Source organism: Armigeres subalbatus, chromosome 2 (genome assembly GCF_024139115.2).
Source record: "Armigeres subalbatus isolate Guangzhou_Male chromosome 2, GZ_Asu_2, whole genome shotgun sequence".
Lineage (NCBI taxonomy): Eukaryota > Metazoa > Arthropoda > Insecta > Diptera > Culicidae > Armigeres > Armigeres subalbatus.
Genome location: NC_085140.1, coordinates 70,746,157 through 70,762,704, shown reverse-complemented (window position 1 = coordinate 70,762,704; position 16,548 = coordinate 70,746,157). Strand labels below are relative to the sequence as shown.

The 16,548-nt window shown below is 41.5% G+C and overlaps 1 protein-coding gene across 4 annotated transcripts in view; it reads right to left on the bottom strand.

The window, feature by feature from the left end:
- Positions 1–16,548, bottom strand: part of LOC134208960 (LON peptidase N-terminal domain and RING finger protein 1) — a 240,212-nt gene that overhangs the window by 36,455 nt on the left and 187,209 nt on the right. For all 4 annotated transcript variants that reach the window (XM_062684931.1, XM_062684933.1, XM_062684930.1 and 1 more), the window contains exon 3: positions 8,607–8,725. In XM_062684931.1, the coding sequence (XP_062540915.1) occupies positions 8,607–8,725 (119 nt within the window). The remainder of the gene's footprint in view (positions 1–8,606; positions 8,726–16,548) is intronic.

The following is a 16,548-nucleotide window of genomic DNA, read 5'->3' as shown; positions in this document are numbered from 1 at the left end:
ATGCTATCATGAACATGTACGTCCAAGTTTGGAAGATGATATTAGCATTTCCATATCATTGTAAATCGTTTAACTTCACGTAGAAGTAACACACGAAATCATGATTTAGTGTACTACCCCCTTGGTGGGGGGCATCCATCAATTCAGCTGTTATTGGTCGACGGTACAGCAGCAGTGCCTTTCTCTGCTTTGTTCTCTCCGAGGCAGCCAAGTTGGTTGCGACGAGACGGACGCAATGAGAAAACAGAACTGTGCAATAAAAATCCTATTCGACTAAATGCTGATGTCATATTAGAAATTTGGAGACAGTACTCGTCGATAGCAAATCCTTCCGCACGCGATGGCATATGAGCAAGTCAAACCACCTTCCTTTTGCCAGTGGAGATATATCAGCTTCCACACTGATATTCTTCCTCCCCTTCATACGGGAGCTTGGCAGAAGGAAGGTCGTGTGATATGTGCCATCACAAATATTGCCCTCCGCTCGCTTTCAAATCGACTTCTATAAAAACATTCTTCATGCCTGCCGTATCCTAACGGAACTATCAATTCTATACTTTCGCCTCTAATGCTATCATGAACATGTACGTCCAAGTTTGGAAGATGATATTAGCATTTCCATATCATTGTAAATCGTTTAACTTCACGTAGAAGTAACACACACGAAATCATGATTTAAAATAAAATGGTTAGAAAATATTCGTTTTATGTCATTTTTCCTGAATCAAGAATTTAAAGAAAACACGAGTCAGTGGTCAGTGAAAATGATTCCATGAATAACTAACAAGGGTTCAACTATTTGAAGATCTCAAATCAGTTTCAACATATACTCGCACTCGGCCAATCCTTTCGATAGTTTTTTATGGGCATTTGTATGTCAATTTAATGCAACTTCAACCGCTTGACACTAATGTCGAATTCGTTTTTAAACCTGGGTCAGTGCCAACCCGAACCCTGAATAAAAAAACATTTTCAGTTCCATCTGTCATTTTATATGTTGGTGTGCGTAGCATCGTGTTTGTTTTGATTCGAAACATATGATCCAGGACATCCAGTGCACTGGCAGTGCGTTGGCCTTGACTAATCAGATCATGATAAATAAAAATGGCATTAAGTGCGTGAACTGATTTTTACGGATAATGGAATTTACTTTTGGGCGGCGGATATATGTATTTAATTATATTCTATAATCCCGTGCGAGGCTACCTTAATGCTAGGAGTTCCTTCTGAAATTCCTTATCTATCAATAGTCCAACATGGAAAACATAACAACATTTTGCTCCGGAAGTTCCTTGAGAATTCTTTCCGGAAGGATTCATCCGAAGGTTTCTTCAGGATTTCCTCCAAAAGTTCCTGAAGGATTTCCTCCAGAAGTTCCTTCGGGATTTCCTCCGGAAGCTCCTTCAGGAATTTCTCCGAAAGTTCATTAAGAAATACCTCCATTAATTCATCCAGGAATCTCTTCGAAAAACTTCCTGCTTCCTGAAGGAGCTTCCGTAAGAATTTCAGTTTTAGCTTCCGGTGAAACTCGTGAAGGATTTCCGGGGCAATTCCTGGAGGATGTCTTGGAAGAACTTCCGATAGAACTCCTTCAAGAACTTCCGCAAGAGCACCTCCACTTCCAGAGGAATTCCTCAAGGAGCTTCCGGAAGAATTCCTCAATCGATGAAGAATTCCTCAATCGATTAACTTCCGGAGGAATTCCTTAAAGACCTTCCGGAGGAATTCCTCAATAAACTTCCAGAGGAGTTCCTAAAGGAACTTCCGGAAGAATTCCTCAAAGAACTTTCAGAGGAATTCCTCCAAATTAATTCCTGGAACAACTTTCAGAGAAAATCCTGGAACAGTATTTAAAGATATTCCTAGAAGATTTCCAAAGGAATTCATCTCGAAGAGATCTCTCAGAAAAAAATATGGAGGAATACCTGAAAGATATCGCCAATGAATGCATACAAGAATTCTAGAAAAAATTACTGGAATTAAATTCTGAAACGCACGAAAGAGTTTTTGGCAGTATTTCAAAAGAAAGTCTGCATATAGAATTCTTTATTCTATTCGGTATTCCTCAAATATATTTTTCTGACAATTAGCGGATTTTGTGAACGGGTTTCAAGGGGAATTCCCAAACTAATTCCATCCACCGACCTAATTTAGGACACAATCTGTGAGGAAAACCTTGAATGAACTTATGAATAACTTCCCTAACAATTATTTTTAAAACGGAATCTAGACAACAGTACCGGATTAATTTTATTTAAAACTACAATAACAAATATAACAAAATTTCCGGAAAAAATTTCAACGCTCATTTTATTTGAATAACAGACAGTTTCGTTTTCCCCTTCTGCTTATTTATACCGCCCAATCCCACCCACTCACATGGTTTTGACAGTTAAAGTACAGTTGTATTGGTGAACCCGGTACGAAACCGTGAAACAACACAGTGCGAACCCGAAGGTTGGAACTTTTTAAAAACGAATTCGACATAACTAAGTTGTGGAAAGTTGCATCTGTAATGCACATGATTTCATTAGGTCAACCGAAAACAACGATTTTATTGATCGATCTGAACTCCAAATTACTGAAGAATGTTCATGTGCATCGATCAAGATTTCAACGAATGTAACATTTTTGTTTCTTGCATAGAAGGTTTAACTCAACTGATTTTTGTTTGCGATACAATTATGTTTGCTTAATATTAGGTATATAAATTTACGAATTGTGGCTTCATGCAGTAGAAAGTCCATAGAAACGTTTTCATGGGCCTTGTCATATGAGAGAAATTTCTGATTGATTCAGGCCTAAACATTCATATAAGTTTTTAAGCATTTCGTGATAGATGTGACCAGTGTTGGTAAAACCTCAAATTCTCAAATCTCATCGGCGATTCAAATCATGCGTGAGTCAAATCTCATCAGAATCATGGCGCAGAAAATCGCTCATGATTCGAATCGTGATTTGCATCATTGCATGATTTTTACGTGTTCTTCATTGTTGAATGCATTAAATTAACTACTAAATGCATTTATAAACAAAACATACACCGTCGTGATTGCCTTTTGACGCTTTTGAGAGCGAAATCATTTTTCGGTGAGCGAGCGAAGCGATGCGATTCTGGCCGAGAAACTCAAGCGCGATGCTTTCCCTATAGAATCGCAAGCGAGTTAGCTCATGCATGAAGCCCCGATGATTCAGATTTGAGCATGATTTCGTCTAAAGTAGTTTCAAAATGTGCAAAAACGCGCCACCGTTTGTTTGGAACTATAGTTTGTGACGGGATGTCAAGTTAATATATTCGTTCGTGAAGTTTCAGTCCTCCGGATATGCAAATATTTAGTGAGATTGTTTCGATTTGTTTGTATTCTGACTTTATTTTTAAAACTTCATACGTGCCGGATTGATAAATTTTTGCATGGGTGCATTATCCAAATAATAATGGTAGCATGAACAGAAGGGGCTTATTTTAAGCAAAAGTGACCACGGACTGGTTATGAAATACCAGGCAGTCTGAATTGGTCACTTGAGCTGCAGTAGAGCTAGCACATTCTAACACCCGAACTAAATCTGACGGTAAAACAGTCAGTTTTTTTTTTTTTCCATAACATCACTGCCAGCCTTTGGTTAGAATGGACATACATACATGCATATAAAATACCTGAGAGGGAGATGCAGATAGGAAAAATGTGAATGTCAGTGCAGACCTAACTTTAGTTGTCATGAAATGTCACCGTAGACCTAACTGAAAATGTTCAACAAACGGGGAGTATTGAGACCAGGGCCGGATTTAGGGGGAGGGAGGGCGTTGGGGGCGTGGCCCCGGGCCCCCACAAATCTTATGTACCAAAACCAACCTTTTTTGTACATTTTGGGGCCCCCACATACCGTCGGCCCCGGGGGCCACTTCCGGCTAAATCCGGCCTTGATTGAGACTGATGATTAGCTTGAAAACCGTAAAAAGTAAAAAAATATATTGAACATTCTCTCCCAATATTTGAAACGATCTTTGTTTAACATGTTGGATTCTTCCTTCATTGACATTTAGCACCCTATCCTCACCAGCAAAAGATGTTCCGGACAGCGACAATCTTAATTAGAAAATATTTCTCGAAATTGGATTTAACAGTTATCAACCCGATCAATAATGCATAACAAAATTATAACAAGGGGAGTTATTTATTTCAGAAAAGTATTGTAACAAAATGTGTCATAAATTTGGCCGGTTAGTTGTTAAAATAACAAAAAATATATCAAAAATATCTCTAGCCGTAACACAATTAAAACAGAGGTTGATACCTTCATATCAACATTATAATAAACATTTTGATAAGAAAATTATTTTGAGCTTTTTAGTGGAATGTCGACTCGAGTCGAGTCAAGTACGAGACACTGAAGACGGCCTTACATTTGAGGTCGAAATACGTATCTGTCAAGATACAATTAAGTGGTGGAATTCAATGGGATTGTACTAACTCGTCTTATGACAAGTGATTATAATAAACGTTGATATAATTTTTCTGTACAAAAATCTACTTTCAAGGTAATTGCCTACATCACGGATAGAAATCTGGTACGCTACCACGCCGGATTTCCATCCATAATGTAGGCAATTAACTTTGGTCCAGCTATGTATTAATATCGAGCGGGTTCAAGTTATACTGAAGGTAAATAGGGGGAATGACGGCTTTGGCAGGTTTTGTTCTATTATTGGCAGGGGTTTTTTTATGACTGACTTTGCATATCAAAGAATATTGTGGCCAAATTTCATAAAATTTGGTCGACAAAAACTCCTCTGCCAATAATAGAACAAAACCTGCAAAAGCCATCTTTCCCCCTATCTCCGATTTTTTCCGAAGTCTACAAAAAATGTAGGCAATTATTTTGTAAAAATATACATAACTAATGTTGCTATAATTATGATATGAAATACAACTGGTCGAAGACACATTTTTTTCGAATTATCTAATTATAACACACGTTGTTTTAAATAACAACAATTGATAGAATTGAGTTATAATTTTGTTATGCATTCCTGATCGGGAAAATTATTGCAATTGGGATTCTCAGATCCTTTTCTGGAAACCCAATAATTTATTCTATATATTACATGTAAGATTCATCTGTGGTATCTGTAGGGACGAGAGATTTCTGTCGGGAAGCTATTTTGATGCCCTTTGCCCATCGGTCATTGATTTATTTTCTTCGTCGCTTGATTCACGTTCTTCAATGTCAACCCAATCCGCAATTGCGGTAACAAAATTTGCGTAATTGTGATATTGAAGAGCCGGAAAGGAATACAGAGGACGAGATATAAAAAAAATCAGTGAAGTGATCGTCGTCCGAATCTGGATCCGCAGTGTAAGCATGAACGGTTGGAAGAGAATTTTTGCATTGCAACTTCCGTCTTTTCGCACACTTTTAACAGGATTCTTTGAAATGCGCTTGAAAAATGAAAAACGCATTCGCGAACATTATTAATTGAAAGCTGCTACCACGACAATCGTGTTTCATTCATACTGCATATTCTGGAATTTGGCTTGATATCCACATCCGGATTTAATCGGCAGAATTTGATCCACCGGGATCTTGTGATTTCCTCCGTAAAGAAGCAAAAAAAAAAACTAAATTCCAGACACTTCTCACTGCCCGGCCGCAATATTTCACGAGACACTTCATGTTTAAACTGCCCGCACTCGGAACGTTTTCTTAAACTCGCTTCGAAGAAATCAACGAAAACATCGATGACACGCAAAACGAAAATGGGTGATTTCGCGCGTCGCTTGCTTTGATATGTTTTTCTAATCGATAATTTGCTTGCGCCATGACGTTTAATTTTATATTGATTTCGTGTGTAGTATCTGGTTCTCCCTCCCAGATACATACTATGTCTAAGGGGAAGGGTTTAAAATAAAAATTTCCTCAATTCAAGACCTTATGAAATTAGGAGAAATTTCAAACACTAATAAATAATAGGTCCTTTATTTTTCGGTGGGTTTCAGACATTTTTATATCAATCGACTTGGAAACTTTCCAGCAACTTTCTAAATCCATTGATCAAAATTGAAACTATTGATTACCAACGTTTAATTACTGAAATATTTAATTCTTTTCAAACCCAGTAGATTGTGCGTTTCTATTACTGAAAATTTCTTACTTTTAGGGTATTATCTATTATTGTGAGCGTGGATTAAGAATGGGGTTGCTCAAGATGCTGGACAGTGGGGTCTCTCAAAGAGTGAGAAGTAAGCTGGGTAAGAGTGTTGATGGGATGGTACCTAAGCACGCTGCAGGTGTGACCACCAAATTGAGAAAAACGGGAATAATTGCGGAAAAAATATCATCATCGGGAGAAAAGGGATAGATTTCATGACATGAACCGGGAGATTGCATTTTTTCATCAAGTAACGTTCAAAAGGATTGCATTTTTTTTTAACGAAGCTGATTTAAGAAGATTTACTCTTTAAGGTTCCCCCAAATACAAGCGACGCGACAATCGCGACGCGATTCTATCGCTTGGCGACTGCGATTGTGTTGCCGTTGGTATGGAAGCGTAAATGCGATCCAAGATAGAATCGCAACAAATCCCTTTGGTCTGGGGGCGCATTTATTGTTTAATATTTGAATGCATTCTAACCGAAAATCCATGTAATAACGCAATAACTTTTCGGAGCCGAAAGTTGTAATAGGCTATTAGCACTTCAATATGGAATGCACCGAATTGATTACGAAGTTTACGTCATGCGATCGTGTCTTGTGCACAACCCTTCTGATTTTTTACCGAAAGTCATGATGGGGAACCACAGCCGCTACACCAATGCGAGATGTAAGGTTTTGATTAATCTTAACTCGACTTGCAACTAGCAGAGTCGTCAAATAGGACCATAACTCTAAGTGGAGATGATCTGTCGGAAAGTCAAGCACAGCAAATAGTTTTGAAAATTCAACAACGTGTAAAATTGCAGCTCTCAACAAACGAATTAACATTTGTTATTCAATTAAGTTTGACTGAATTTTTTTATCAAGTACAGTTTAAATTAATTTCGATTAAAAAACAGTTAGATCCATTTAATGTTGCGTTTATTTGTATGCTACAAATAAGTGCATGAAAATTCATTTTTTCATTACATTTTTAATAATGCAAAAAATCCTCCAGAAATGGATCTTTAGCAAAAATGAAGCAAATAATCGACTGAAATCAGTTGACAGGCGACTTTTGTCTCTCAAAAATCAGTTTTGATATTTCAGCAATGACACTCAGTGATGCCGAATATTGCTCATGAACACAAAACAGTGTGTAGAAATAGTCAAAAATATAACAAGTTTTTCGTCCCTTGTGTTCAGGCTTTGATTAAACTGGATGACCCAGCGGAAATTTCAACAGCTGTTCATTAAACCCCAAACACCAAGAGATATATTTTTGTAACTAAACGCTTTTATTTCATGTTTTGCAGTAAGTTGATCTCATTATACCCTAATAAGCTTTCTTATATAACATCCATGAGTTATATAACGCAATCTGGCGACAAACCAGGTAATTCTATTCTAACGTCCAATCTAGCAGCAGCAGTTCAATTTGCATACACAGCTTAGCAGCTGCTACGCCATTACTCGTCAATGGCGATTGCCTGCCTGCAGATGACGACGAAAGGCGGAAATTCTCGCGGCATTCGAAAGAGACAAACAACCTGTCTCAGGTAACGGTACTTACGCTCGCGTTGCTGGCGCTGCTGGCTGGCATTGCCACTCAGCAAGGCACTTACGCCGCCGCCGCTCCACTTCACATCGCCGTTGCTGTATGGATACTCGAGATGAAATCATTACGCCCAAGTGCAGAACAATTACGATATCAATTACTGGCGCGGCCAACTGCAAGCGACAGGGCCAGAGCCGTTTGTTCTAGAATGAACGGTGAAGTGTGCATACTGGCACCGGCATAACGACAAGGTGGCACAAAGGGTGCATTTTCTTAACAGAGGGGTCAAATTTGAATGGAACACCCATAAATACCATAAATACCATAAATAAGTCGCTCAACTTGTTTTGCTAAATGTGAATATCGAATCATTCTATTACCTTCAATACAGAAATATTACAGAATTGTCGATTTAGCGTCAATAATCGGCCGATTTGAATAAATGCAATACCTACATGTTAAGATAGCAACGGTAATTTTATATTTTCATGTACGTTTGGTCGTTTTGCCTAAACCAATCCCAATATGCTGCTGCCGACTGGCATAAAATCTGCTTATTATTGTCACACGGTGCGATAATGAAATTAAAATTGCCCTCGGTCGCGGTCAAGTGAGTGGGAGATTTCACTCGTCTGACTTAGAATAACATGTTTACCAGGAAGTCGTTCGAGGCACCACAATCATCATCATCATCATGGTCGTAAACATTTGAATTATACTTTTTGGAAAGCACCTAACCATATAACGCCTACAGAAGTTTATAAAGTACGAGCTGGGTCAGGGGAGAATGCCAAAGGGCATCTCCCAAATGATCGACATTTCTCTGGCGAACAAACTTAAACGCCACGGCAAACATTTTCCCACTTCCTGGTATTCTGTGTACCGTCCCCCCCACCACACACGAACGGATACTGACCTTGTACGACGTTGGACGGCATTTGAGGGCGTTGTCGGCGTCGGCAAGTGCGCTTTGGTAGTGCTGCAATCGGTACAGGACCTCGGACCGGAGCAGGAGTCCCTTGTAGCCGTTGGGTGCTGTTGGAAAGAAGAAGGAAGAATGTTGCAATTAACACCGGAGATGACTGTTTTCTGGTGGCAATGGAGGCGAGAAATATGATAACAAATATTGGCATTATCACCATAACCGTCAGATCGGACGACCGTCGTCAGCAGTTGGGAGCAGCGGCGGCACCCTCATTAGGGTGAATGTTTTGCTACCTTTCTTGGCCTTTTACCGCTCTATGAAGGGTATAGCAACGAACGACTCTGGAAATGACTTTCTAGTAAAGAGCATAACACTCTTTGTTTAAAAAATTGTGTTGCATTATTGATTAGCTGTTTGTTCCAACATATTTATGATAGGATATTAAAGTCCCCTTCGATTAGTTTACACGAGCCTTAATCGTTTAATAATTGTCGATTTAATTATGAAAACGTCTATTTCCTAATGGAGAATGAAAAGAAAGCTGACCATCCTAGAGCTATGTGCCGGTACTTCAAAACAAACATTTCTCACGATAACTTCTATTATTGTACAATACGATCTTTACAATCCAATGAAGATGAAATATCATACTTTTAAGTTCAGAAGATCGCAAACATGCATTGCTTTCGTTAAATTTATTAATTTACTATATGTAGTCAATATCTTCCGGTCACTGAAGATTTTGGGGAAGGGCAATTTTGCCGAAAGCAGGACACTCGGCCAAATAGGTCATTTGAATACAAAATTTTCAAAACAACTTATCTGCCTTAGTGACCAGACCCACGCAGACGTCTCACTTCCTATTTCTCACTTTTCACTGTAAAAAGAGAGTAGTGCAAAGTGAGCAGTGAGTCATCTCACTACTCACTTTTCACAGTAAAAAGTGATAAATGAAGAATGAGAAGTGAGACGTCTTACTTCTCACTCTTCATTTTTCACTTCTCACTGTAAAAAGTGAGAAGTGAGAAACGACTTCTCACTTCTCATTTCTCTCTGCTCACAGCAATCAGTGAGAAGCGAAAAGTAAGTAGTGAGATGTCTCTTTTCTCACGTCGCACTACTGACTTTTTACAGTGAGAAGTGAGAAATGACTACACCCAAAAAACAAATCTGACAATTATTGTATAAGATCTGGGCATATACAATACTGTAAGTTTTTTATACAAATATTGTATTAAAATAATACAAATCTGTATTATTTCAATACAACAATTGTATTAAAATCTTCCGAAATTGTATATGCCCAATTATTATACAGTTTCTGTAAGGTTCTTATGCAGAACTGTATTAAAATCTGCCATCCGCTGGTTGGGTGTACTTACTTCTGATTTCTTACTGCTCACTGTAATAAGTGAGAATTGAGAAGTGAGTAGTGAGAAGTGAGAAATAAGGATTGAGGTGTGAAACGTTTCACTTGTATTCATCTCACCAGTGTGAATCTTTTCAAATGTCCTATTCGGCCAAATGTTCTATTCGGTTAAATGACCTTTTTAGCCAAATGTCTTATTCAACCTGTTTTGCCATATGACCTATTCGGCCGGATGACCCGTTTGGCCAAACGACCCATCCTCGTCCAATTTTTAAATTACTCTAAAATAATATATCAAGAACCTATTATGCAAGACGAGTAACAATACTATGCTGCATCACATAGAAAAAAATTCTACCATTGGGGTGATTACTCTCCACTTTTTATCTTCAAGTAAACGAAAGAGAGCTCACCGACATTGATAATAATAAGTGTTGGGTACGGCGGCGGTGAATCGGGGTGCCGATGGTTCCCGAGTCTGGGTACAAATTGGTGCTAATTATTCCATTAGATATGCAAACAAGACGCGCGTCTACTTGATATCTGGCTAGCGGCTAGCTCCGCAACACTGAAACAGTCAGAAGAAGTGGCGGCGCTGGCCAGCAAGGTGCGGCTTGATTGTTAACGGCGTTAAGGTTACAACGGAGGCTACGTGGTGGTCGTCGCCTTGAAAGGGAAGGTTAATTACATCGGTTTTCAGTCAGTAGTGTGGCGCTGGCTGGTCGGTTGACGTTCAGGATGCGGTGATGGGGACGGATGGTGGTTCTGGCCGGGTAAGTTGCAAGCCCTGCGGGTGATGGATGTTGACGAAGGGTGCGGCTTCATAAGCGTGCTGAGAAATTGATATTGATAAATCGTGCTCGGGGAGAGGAAGAGAATGCAGAGTTTATACAGCTTGAAAGTAATACCTTGGAACTATCAATTATGCACTTCCAAGAGTCACGATATGGTCATCATTCAGTGCGGATCAGATTATGCATATAAATAGGTGTATAATTAAATGAGATGGCGACAGAATCACAACGACTTCAGGAGAATTTGTTAATGCAGGTAATCATTAGGAAGCGATACTATACAACCATTATTCTTGAAATTCTCATAGGGTTAAAACTGATTCTTGAAGCTAAAGACGATCCTTTCGTGATCATGTTTTGAACCAATTTGTATCCGGAAATCAAACAACTCAACCGTATCGTTATAGATGCTTTTTTTTTTAAATCCTTTATATTTTTTTCGAGCAGTTCTATAAATATTGTTCCTGTTCTCATCTCTCAAGGAATAGCAACAATAAAACAAGTCTTCAAATAAAGCTGATTTTACAGGAATTCGAATTTTTATGAATTTATATGCGCCGCCATTAGCAGAATGAATTATCAGACCCATCACCTTCCATAACTTGTTATTCAAATCAATCTAAGTCAACTTTATCGTTGCGGTTTGACTACAGTTCGCCCGGCTCCATCCATCCACCTGCTCATATCTCCTATCGATTATAGTTTCATTCCAATTCACGCTCACCTTTCCGTCGTTGCGTAATGCTGGAGAAAAGAGCGCCGACGAGAGCCTGAAATGGATGATGGCGTTGCATGGCAGCGATGATGCAGATGCCATTGAACTGAACAACAAGGTTACTCTGTCAAGGTAAACCGGCTTTTCTCGGTAAGTCTAAAAGTGGACTAAGTTGACACGCGTGACTTTGATTTACTTTTTTCCCTCTTACCTTGTACGAACCTGCACCGCTTTTGGGCAGCACAGTTTGCATCGTTGTTGTTATTCCAATCATCAAGCTCTCCTGACAGATTCAGCACATCGTTTTTTATGCATGCTGGCTGTCAGAAAAGTGGATACACCTCTTGCCAGCAGCTCTTGGCAGTGGAGGTACTGCGACAGCTGGACACTAGTCGCATGCCAAGACAAATTTAGGCACGTCGCCGCCGCAAGCCATGTTTGTTAGTTGGTGATTTATCGTGCATGTTGTTACTTCGCAAACTGGCAAAGAAAGTAATGGAGGTCAGGTTTGCGTCTGACAACAGGTGGCAGGGCTACTGACTTTTCCGTTGCGGCTGTCATTCTTCGCTGCCGTGACGGATTGTTCGCTTTGTTTCGGTACTCTGATCATCTGTTGGATAGTGAAACATGCGAATTCGACCGCTTTCCCTGAAATTGGTCGCTTGCAGCAACTGTTTTTGGTCTTGTAGTTAAAATTTAACGCTTGAATCGGAGTGAAGCACATTTCGGTTCGCATCTTACAAAAGTGCGGTTGATTCAAGTCCATAAGCATTTCAGCAAAAAGTCACGAGTTTAACATCGTTGCTTGTTTAGAAGTGGACGCGCATTTTGCCACTGATAACAAACCTTCTTTCACGAAATAGTCATCACAGCAATTGTTCTCCGGGAATTTGCTAAACTTTTGATGGACTACGACCGGATTTTCCACTTCGGAACATGGTTTTGATTATTTGCAGCTCGCATTTAATTGCAGCCATAGCATAACAATACCAAGCATTTGTAAACAAGAATCCATTTAGAAATTCTGTCCAAAAATCTTTAAGGGATTTGTTCGGAAAATGCTTCGGAACTACCTCCACGCATTCCCTCGGACATTCCTTCAAGAATGTACTTTCCATCGGAAGTTTCATTCCTTCGAAAATTACTCCAGTAATTCTTCCGAAATTTCTTCCAGGAACTCCTTCAAAACCTCTAGCATGAAGTTCTAGAGTTTTCAGAACGAATTTCTAATTTAATTTCTGAAGAAATTAACAAAGAAACTCCTGAAGGAATTACTGATATTTCTAAATTTCTCCAAGAATTCTTTCGGACATACCTCCAACAAATCCTTCAGCACGTCCTCCAGGGATTCTTTCGAATAATTCCTGCAAAGAAGGAATTCTAGTATTTCCTTCAAAATTTCCTTCCTCCAGAAAGAGAAACATCAGAAAATACCATGAGCAAATGCTCAGATAATTCTTTCAGAAAATTCTTTTAGAATTTCCTCCACGAACTTATCTAGAAACTCCTTTGGGAATTTCCTCGTTTTCCTATTTTTTTTTTATTATTTTCGTATGCGTAAGAAACGACAGACCTCCCTTCCCCATAAGTGCTTACGTGATATGTGTATGGTCCTTTAGACCTTCCTTTAATGGCCGAACGTCAATTGGCCGTATGCTACTTAGCTGAACAAATCATTAGACCGAATCCCATCTGGGCGTAAGCCATTTGGCCGGATGGGTCATTTCGCTGAATAGGTCATTTTGCCTAATAGGTCATTTGGCCGAATGGGTAATTTGACCGAATGGGTCATTTGGCCGAATAAGTCTCCTGGCTGAATAGGTCATTTGGCCAAACAGGTTAATCGGCTGAATAAGTTGTTTGGCCCAATCGACTGAATAGCGAATAGTGAGACATCTCACTTCTCACTTCTTACTCATCATTTCTCATTTCTCACTATTTCCAGTGATCCTTTTTTTCCAAACGGCGTTTGGCCAAACGACTTGTTCGACCTTCTGCAGGGGTTTTTGGGCCGGGTAAGGTTGTTAATACCTCTCCCCGCTCCAGAAAGGATGACTTCCATACAAATGAAACACAAATTTGTACATCACTCGGAAGATAATCAAGCAAATGAAATTAAATTTGGCCTGTAGAGGTTTTTGAAGACAAGAAATGTTTATATGATGATTTGAGACCCCTCCCTGGTATAGAAGGGGGCTCCTATACAATTAAAACACTAATTTCTGCATAACTCGAGAAATAATTGAACAAATGGATCCTAATTTGGCCTGTGAAGGAGGCTTGGAAGGAGGCTTCCGAACCTCTTGGAAGGAGGCTTCCGAGCCTCTTGGAAGGAGGCTTCCGAGCCTCTTGGAAGGAGGCTTCCGAGCCTCTTGGAAGGAGGCTTCCGAGCCTCTTGGAAGGAGGCTTCCGAGCCTCTTGGAAGGAGGCTTCCGAGCCTCTTAGAAGGAGGCTTGAGCCTCTTGGAAGGAGGCTTGAGCTCTCTTGAAAGGAGGCTTCGAGCCTCTTGAAAGGAGGCTTCAAGCCTCTTGAAAGGAGGCTTCAAGCCTCTTGAAAGGAGGCTTCTGAGCCTCTTGAAAGGAGGCTTCTGAGCCTCTTGGAAGCAGGCTTGAGGCCTCTTGGAAGAAGGCTTGAGGCCTCTTGAAAGGAGGCTCTGAGCCTCTTTAAAGGAGGCTTCCGAGGCCTGAGCCTCTTGGAAGCAGGCTTTCGAGCCTCTTGGAAAAAGGCTTCAGAGCCGTTTGAAATGAGGCTTTTGAGCTTCTTGAAAGGAGGCTTTTGAGCTTCTTGAAAGGAGGCTTCTGAGCCTTTTGAAAGGAGGCTTCTGAGCCTCTTGAAAGAAGGCTTCTGAGCCTCTTGAAAGGAGGCTTCCGAGCCTCTTGACAGGAGGAATCCGAGCCTCTTGACAGGAGGCTTCCGAGCCTCTTGACAGGAGGCTTCTGAGCTCTTGAAAGGAGGCTTCTGAGCCTCTTGAAAGGAGGCTTCTGAGCCTCTTGAAAGGAGGCTCTGAGCCTCTTGAAAGGAGGCTTCCTGAGCCTCTTGAAAGGAGGCTTCCTGAGGCCTCTTGAAAGGAGGCCTGAGCCTCTTGAAAGGAGGCCTGAGGCCTCTGAAAGGAGGCTTCCTGAGCCTCTCTTGAAAGGAGGCTTCTGAGCCTCTTGAAAGGAGGCTTCCAGGCCTCTTGAAGGAGGCTCTGAGGCCTCTTGAAGGAGGCTCTGAGCCTCTTGAAAGGAGGCTTCTGAGCCTCTTGAAAGGAGGCTTCTGAGCCTCTTGAAAGGAGGCTTGAGCTCTCTTGAAAGGAGGCTTCCTGAGGCCTCTTGAAAGGAGGCTTCTGAGCCTCTTGAAAGGAGGCCTGAGCCTCTTGAAAGGAGGCTCTGAGCTCTCTTGAAAGGAGGCCTGAGCCTCTTGAAAGGAGGCTTCTGAGCCTCTTGAAAGGAGGCTTCTGAGCCTCTTGAAAGGAGGCTCTGAGCCTCTTGAAAGGAGGCTTCTGAGCCTCTTGAAAGGAGGCCTGAGCCTCTTGAAAGGAGGCTTCTGAGCTCTTGAAAGGAGGCCTGAGCCTCTTGAAAGGAGGCTTCTGAGCCTCTTGAAAGGAGGCCTGAGCCTCTTGAAAGGAGACTCTGAGCCTCTTGAAAGGAGGCTTCCTGAGCCTCTTGAAAGGAGGCCTGAGCCTCTTGAAAGGAGGCTCCTGAGTTTCTTGAAAGGAGGCTCCTGAGCCTTTTGAAAGGAGGCTCCTGAGCCTCTTGAAAGGAGTCTTCCAGACCTCTTGAAAGGAGGCTTCTGAGCCTCTTGAAAAAGGCTTCCAGGCCTCTTGAAAAAGGCTTCTGAGCCTCTTGATAGGAGGCTCTGAGGCCTCTTAAAAGGAGGCTCTGAGCCTCTTGAAAGGAGGCTTCCTGAGCCTCTTGAAAGGAGGCTTCTGAGCCTCTTGAAAGGAGGCTTCTGAGCCTCTTGAAAGGAGGCTTCTGAGCCTCTTGAAAGGAGGCTTCCTGGAGCTCTTGAAAGGAGGCCTGAGCCTCTTGAAAGGAGGCTTCTGAGCCTCTTGAAAGGAGGCCTGAGCCTCTTGAAGGAGGCTTGAGGCCTCTTGAAAGGAGACTTGAGGCCTCTTGAAGGGAGACTTCCGAGCCTCTTGAAAGGAGACTCTGAGCCTCTTGAAAGGAGACTCTGAGCTCTCTTCAAAGGAGGCTTCTGAGCCTCTTGAAAGGAGGCTTCTGAGCCTCTTGAAAGGAGGCCTGAGCCTCTTGAAAGGAGGCCTGAGCCTCTTGAAAGGAGGCCTGAGCCTCTTGAAAGGAGGCCTGGAGCCTCTTGAAAGGAGGCCTGAGCTCTTGAAAGGAGGCTCTGAGCTTCTTGAAGGAGGCTTCTGAGCCTCTTGAAAGGAGGCTCTGAGCCTCTTGAAGGAGGCCTGAGGCCTCTTGAAAGGAGGCTTCCGAGCCTCTTGAAAGGAGGCTTCCGAGCCTCTTGAAAGGAGGCTTTCATGCCTCTTGAAAATAGGTTTCCGAGCCTCTTAAAAGGAGGCTTCCCAGCCTCTTGAAAGAAGGCTTCCCAGTCTCTTAAAAGGAGGTTTCCGTGCATCTGGAAAGGACGTTTCCAAGCTTCTTGAAAGTAGGCTTCCGAGCTTCTTGAAAGGAGGCTTCCGAGCCTCTTGAAAGGAGGCTTCCGAGCCTCTTGAAAGGAGGCTTCCGAGCCTCTTGAAAGGAGGCTTCCGAGCCTCTTGAAAGGAGGCTTCCGAGCCTCTTGAAAGGAGGCTTCAGAGCCTCTTGAAAATAGGTTTCCGAGCATCTGAAAGAAGGCTTTCGAGCCTCTTGAAAGGAGGCTTTCGAGCCACTTGAAAAGATGTTTCCGAGCCTCTTAAAAGGAGGCTTCCCAGCCTCTTGAAAGAAGGCTTCCCAGTATCTTAAAAGGAGGTTTCCGTGCATCTGGAAAGGACGTTTCCAAGCTTCTTGAAAGTAGGCTTCCAAGCCTCTTGAAAGAAAGCATCTGATACTTTTTAAAAAGAAACTCTGGAGCCGCGTGAACAAAGAACACAGTCGGTCATATTTTGTATAATGTTCATTTTGATGCTTTTGA